Source organism: Dreissena polymorpha, chromosome 1 (assembly GCF_020536995.1).
Source record: "Dreissena polymorpha isolate Duluth1 chromosome 1, UMN_Dpol_1.0, whole genome shotgun sequence".
Taxonomy (NCBI): Eukaryota; Metazoa; Mollusca; class Bivalvia; order Myida; family Dreissenidae; genus Dreissena; species Dreissena polymorpha.
This window is the reverse complement of record NC_068355.1, coordinates 170,605,961-170,612,892: the sequence shown is the minus strand read 5'-3', so window position 1 is coordinate 170,612,892 and position 6,932 is coordinate 170,605,961. Positions and strand designations below refer to the sequence as shown.

General features: G+C 37.0%; 1 protein-coding gene across 7 annotated transcripts in view; it reads right to left on the bottom strand.

The window, feature by feature from the left end:
• Positions 1–297: 297 nt before the first annotated feature.
• Positions 298–6,932, bottom strand: part of LOC127860625 (uncharacterized) — a 21,411-nt gene continuing 14,776 nt past the window's right edge. For all 7 annotated transcript variants that reach the window (XM_052398838.1, XM_052398874.1, XM_052398863.1 and 4 more), the window contains 5 exons: positions 5,944–6,011; positions 4,997–5,198; positions 4,512–4,601; positions 2,158–2,229; positions 298–2,008 (listed from right to left, as the gene is read on the bottom strand). In XM_052398838.1, coding sequence (XP_052254798.1) covers positions 1,667–2,008; positions 2,158–2,229; positions 4,512–4,601; positions 4,997–5,198; positions 5,944–6,011 — 774 coding nt within the window. In that variant the 3' untranslated portion in view covers positions 298–1,666. The remainder of the gene's footprint in view (positions 2,009–2,157; positions 2,230–4,511; positions 4,602–4,996; positions 5,199–5,943; positions 6,012–6,932) is intronic.

Genomic DNA, 6,932 nt, shown 5'->3' with positions numbered 1-6,932 from the left:
CAAACATTTAGGGACTTTATATTCACGGGGCATGGTATGCTGCTTCAATAAAATGCGTAACTTGTATGAACATGGTATACTTATTGCAGAAGCATGGACAATTACATAGTTTCATTGACTTTAAGTTTAGCGATTATAGTGTTCAAACGCAACCGGATTTGTTATGTTTGTGGGACCGTACGTATGGTATATCTTTCTCGATTCTCGATGGTGAACTGTTATGTGTCAAAAGAACCATGCACTTTCTGCAATGTTTGACGTTGGACCAAATTGATTCCCTTCTAATGCACAGACATATTCATGAATTCACTGTTTATTATTTTCAATTTATTCACTGTTATTTATGTTGAAACGTTTTTCATCAGTTTAAACAATAAAAGTATAAATTATTATATGGTATAGTTAACCTTTCAATAATATTCATGGCACCGTAGTCCGCATTTTTCTATAAAACACTTACATCGTATACGGTTCATTGCTTTATTTCGTTTGGAACGATTTGAGCCGCATAATAAATATTATTTGGATATCTCTGAAATTCACACAGCAAAAGGCAAAGAAGCAATACGTAACGTGTAATCAGACTTTAAGAGCCCACTATTTTAACACGATATTCAAGCAATATTCTTAAAACTCCTTAAAACGTCTTCAATCATAACCAAAAGTGTTATTCTGTACATATGCTCGAATGACCTGGATGTAAAAACATTACGCTTTCCATTAAGCGGTAGTATTAAGGTGATATACATACAATTACCCAGTTGCACAAGAAAACATGCTAATGTCTACATACATTTGTTCATCACTCAAGTAGTTTGAATTTACGACTCAAATAAACAGTGTAATTGTTTGCCACATAGGGCACTAATTCTGCTTACATAACACAAATGCACCAAGGTGAACACGTTAAAATGCATGCTCGATGGTATGTTTTATTGAGTATAACATTAGTGTTGTTTGGTAAGTGACAGGAATAATTTCCTAACTCGTCAACATATAGTTCAAATAACTTATTCTGGGCACGTTTCATAATGTTTCTTTGCAAACAATATTTTCAACTTAACGGCGTTATGTTAGGACTAAGCCGATATATCTTAATAACAAACGTTCTGGTGAAGTTTCATTATGATTTGAAAAATTTGACTTGTAAAGGTTCGCAATATTTTTAAAAGCCATAATTTGAAAACTGCCCCGCCTCTACGATTTTAGAACTCAATCGATATATCATTCGAACAAATGTTGTAAGCAATTTGTATGTTGAAAATGTTACTTGTTTGGTGTTCACACAATTTAACTACAATATATTGAAGACTGACTCGCCTCTTGGCCGCCGTGTTTTTCACTGCACATGAACCATTTCCAAAATCGGCAAAAATATCATTAAAACAAGTTATCAGTCATGACGACTGGGCATACTATGTGGCATTGCGTGTGCTGATAAGCTATTTCTTTAATTTGTTTTATAACTAAGATGCTTACCCAACGTTACCAGTTAAAATTTGGGCGAGGTATAATTATGAAAAATATTCTTAACAATTTTATAAAGAATGGGCAGGAAATGTGCATCTAAAGTGGTCGAACGTTCGATATAGACGACGGATGAATCACGAAGGAAAAAGGGTGATTACAAACGCTCACAATAAGAGCATTGTTTAACGTGTTACATCTATTTACACACAATGGCCTCGCCTTTCTTCAAACACCCACTGCTGTTCTCAAGTTCCACAGAAGGCCAAGCAACAAGATAAACTGCACCAGCTTTGCCATCAGAATATTTGTCGTCTCCAGTGGCGGCGAATTCAACAAATCGACTGCCTACTGATTTGAAACTTACTCCTTTCGCTTCAAAGTTCAGTTTGAGAGGCGGGTTAGCAATACACATAAGCCAACAAATGTCCACCAAATCATTTATAAATTTGACAATCTGTTTGACCACTGCATCGGGCAGATTATATTCGGTTAATAAAGTATTAATCCTGTAATCTTCTGTCACTTTAGCGACTATATTCTGCAACAAGATATTTGGAAGAGCATAGAAACATTAGATCAAGAATGGTTTAAAACAAGAATGTGAAAATGTATCATAATCTTTCGTGTTATTAACAAGCGGCTCGAAAAACAAGGAATCAACTATTAAAATGTTCAATCAAATCTTACCGGAACAATGCAGTCTCGTGTACTTTGTTTCTGACCAAGTGGCTTCCGAGCAACCCGTAAGGTGTGTCGCACCTGAAAGTGCAAAGATATGCTTAAAAACACACGCGTCTGGCAAAAAAATAAGCGTGGAATACAAGGCAAATCACAAAGAGCTTAATCATTAGAATAAGCTAAAATTGAATAACATTAATGTATGCCTTCTCTTGTTCATGTCATCGAACATCTAGATTTTCAGAAATGCTGCGTCGAGGTATAATTAAAACACATGTGTGCGAGACTACGTAAGATTTCAGGATTTGCATGTCAAAGAAGTTAATTCACTCTATTTTCAAGCTTGAGCATATAAACAGGCATTTCATTGACACTGGATACTTTTTATTTTGTTTTACTTGTATACGTACACAAGTGCTGCATGCAACACATGTCGCAAGTGATTATTATTGTTCAGATACAAAAAGAGGTACCGGTACATATTTAAACTTCAAATAATGATAATTAATTAGTTTTTGGCACTATTCTAAACTTGACAGTCATACTTTAAGCATGTCTCACAGTGCAGCGCGCGACACCTTTAAAAAAGCTCAAAAAATAAAAACGACAGCCGCAAACAAAGATGTATATGACCCACGTTTCACCTTTAAAGATGAGTTTAACAAAAAGACCTTAATCGCGACTGACCAACGCCCCACGAATGTTGTTTGTTAATTGAAAGCACTGGCCATTTGTTCTCAATATGTGATCATAATCTATGAGCTAGGTACCTTAAAGGCGATCATCTATGTCAAGATATTTTATTGATAGATGATACATTATCAAGTTATCTTTCGGGTACGCTATAGCTATATTCAACAAGTTCAAGTGTGACTTCCGCCATTGAGATTGTAGTTAAAAATTACATTACAAATGAAAAATGTATAACAATACAATGTTCATGGTTCTTCTTCTAAGTGCTATAAAGACGAAAAGAAAGGGTCAGATAGCATAAGGCGCCCACCTATGACCGGATAAATGAAACTGATCTGAAGACTGAAGAGGTATTTTTCACAAGATTCCACTATAGTTATGCAAGGGAAAACTGCCCCGCCACCTCTACCTTCCGCCAACGTTCAAACCATGTTGTTTTTTTAATTGACCAGATATGTGTGTGAACTATGTAATACGAATGATCCGAACAAGTGTCAAGATAATACTACAAAAACAAGACTTTTAGAGTAGTCACAGAATCTCACTTAAGCCATACAAGGAACACTGAACCCACCATTTAAGCCACATATAAGCCGGACGAACGACACCTAGACAATCGGCTCCATGCGTGCTTGTTTGTTTGCATTCCCAAAAAATCGACTACTCGTCAAATTGTCGACGAGGACAATAAGCACGCGATGAAATTTTCAATCTGGCCATCGGCATCAGATTAAAGGCTATCACACATATTTTCGCTTACGAAGATGTTTGACTTGATTTGAAAATGTGGAGAAAAAAACATTCTTTAAAATAATGCGATTGATAAAGCCCGTCAACACTTTTTTGTATTTATTAGTATAATCCATTTATTGGTGTGGTAAAAGAGAGGATTAATAAAGCCCGTCAACAAACTGTATTGCAGCTTTTAATTTCTTTGCTTAAAGTTCATAGGTGAGTATCGATAAATAAAATGCTCATCTTTGAACCCGTTGGTGAAAGTACTGCTTAAAAGTAACGTTTCATTAAAAAAAGCATGTAGAGGTATTTTGAATAAAATGCAAACATGAAATAAAAAAAATGTATACTATACTGCTTTGTATTTTACAAGCATGTGATGTTAGTCGTGGATACCATGAACCATTTCTACAAAATGTTGTCTGGCTATATCAATCGCCTTATTTAACAATTGTTTTTGCAGCTGTAAATCTGGGTGCCGATTGTCCGGATGGATCATTTATGCGGGTGCAAATTGTCCTGGTCGAACATTTAAGAGGTGTCGTATGTCCGAAAATGCAAAATAACGAAAGGTGCCGATTGTACGGGAGTCCTTTGTCTTACAATCAAACCAAACAGCCATACCCTCACTGAACTGAGATGTCACAAAAAACAAACGTTCGCAGCAAGTTTCATGATGATAAGGCAAAACATATTACAATACGTATTCCATAACCATTTTTAATTTGATCTAGTGACCCAGTTTTTGACCCAGGTAACCTACTTTGTAACTCGGCCAAAGTTTGCGTTGGAAAAATGAATGAATTATTGGCAATCAGTATGGCCGCTAGAGCATAAAAAAGGTTAGCATGACGCGCAACAAACGATTGACAAAAATGAGATCACAAACGCTCCTTATGTCAACAGTTCATTTTGCCAAAACTATAATATCCAACCTTTTTCTGGTCCCCATTTGCATATTTTACAATCTGTAACAGATATTTCTCTGTTTTCTCAACTTCTTGGGTGGAGTGCTTGAAAACTGTCTGGAATGTTAAAAATATATGTTATTTTTGCATAAACACATATGCTTGTGGTAACACGTAAATATTAACCCATTGATGCCTAGTGGACTCTCCCATTCTTCTAAATTGGATCAATTTATTTCCAAAATAAGGGATGTCTAGTAAATGTATTTCTATATTAAGAATATTTCTTACAGAAATGTCTTCAAGCAAACAGCGCAGGCCCTGATGAGACGCCGCATCATGCGGCGTCTCATCTGGATCTACGCTTTTTGCCTAGGCCTTTTTTCTAGACGCTAGGCATGAATGGGTTAATATAAGTTATGATAAAACATACGTTTATAACGATTTTGTATTTTTTAACCCGATGTGTTCAAAATTATGCTTCAAGGTACATTAAAAATAGATACATATACCTGCATAACGTCTGTAAGATGTGTTAGGTACTGAATTTCGTCGAAGGTATCCCTCAATGATTCACATAATTTTAACCATTGAGCCTTCAGTGCAACATCAAAGCGTTCCGCGAGCCGGGTATTGGAGAATTCGTCGTTTGTATTTTCGAGCGTCCCACTCTCTTCCATTATTTGTGCGCTACGCTTGTTGAAATCTTCGATCCTGCCAAACAATCAATTAAATTTAAATATGAACGATTCATGGAATCAATTTCTAATGTTCTATCAATAATCAAATTGCAAAAACATGCATGTGCGTATAAAACAAATCGACACATGTTCATTTAAAAAAACAACACAATAAGGAGCTCTCTGATACCCCAAAGAATTAAAATGTTCTGACCAGGTTTTGTTAACAAAACTGTCCCAGCACGAGGCAGTTTTATGACGAGAAGTTAAAATGTGACTGCTAGAGTTTTTTTTCATGTTTTTCTCTAGCCACATAATGGCAAACTAACTTGCTACATGGCGGTCAAGATTGTTAGTGCAGCGGAAAAGAAGTGACAAAATAAGCCATCCAGGCGCATATCAAGTTAGACTATATGCAGTATTACACCTTCACATGTCTGTCCTTTAATTCAAACACAAAAGCCCATTCATAAGTAAGTTTATGTTAAGTAAGCTAATTTCCACTCCCATTTACCCTGTTATCCACCAAGCACCAAGGGTTAACACAAAATGAGCATTTCATTAAACATCGATTTCTTTTTTTAAATCTCTTTCGCACTATCGGGGGTAAGTGGATGGAAGGAGCTATACAACGATAAACATTACTTCGCATTTCCGATTTAAAATTCAATGTTTTTCAATGTGTACGAGTAAAAACACGAATAGAGCCGTGCGCAGCCTACTTGAGACCTTGTTGAATATGTGTTTATGTGTAACTGTCTTTACAAAGACACGCTTACTTGTTCCGCAACTGTTCATTCTCCTGGCTGAGATCGTCGACCGTTTTCTTTAAATCGTCTACCTGCATCTGTATTAAAACACGTCGGGTATTACACAGATTTATACTCAATTGTCACCGAAAGGTAGAGTTTGATTATAACTTACACAATTTTCACCACAACAAGAGTTCGCGCAATCACTATCACTAGTAAATATTCGCCCAATCCCTATCCGGAGTAAGAGTTCGCGCAATCACTATCTTTAAGATCCGTGCAATCACTAACGCGTGTAAGAGTCCGCACAATCTCTATCAAGTGTAAGATCTGCGAAATCTCTATCCCGTGTAAGAGTTCGTACAATTACTTTCCCCAATTGAGAGTCCGCGCAATCATCATCCCCAGCAAGATGTTCGCGCTCTCTCTATCCCGAGTAAGAGTCCTTGTTATCCATATCCGGAGTAAGAGTTCGCAATATCACTATCATGTGTAAGGGTCCGCGGAATCACTATCCCGTGTAAGAGTGCGCAATCACTATCAAGTTTAAGTGTTTGCGCAATCATTATCCCATGTAGGAGTCCGCACAATCACTATCAAGTGTTATTTTCCGCGCAATCACTTTCCCCGTTAAAAATCCGCACAATCACTATCACGTTCATCAGTAAGCGTAATAACTATCCCGTGTAAAAGTCCGCGCAATTATTTTCCCCAGTAAGAGTCCGCGCAATCACTATCTCGTGTAAGCGTCCGCGCAATCATTACCCCATGTGAGGATTCGCGCAATCTCTATCAAGTTTAAGAATTTGCGCAATCACTATCCAAAATCATGTTCGCGTGTAAGAGTCTGCGAAATCAATATCGCGTTTAAGAGTCCGCGGAATAACTATCAAGTGTAAAAGCGCAATAACTATCCCGTGTAAGATTCCGCGAAATCATTTTCCCGTGTAAGAGTCTGCGCAATCATTATCAAGTTTAAGCGTCTGCACAATCACTATCCCGTGTAAGAGCCGCGA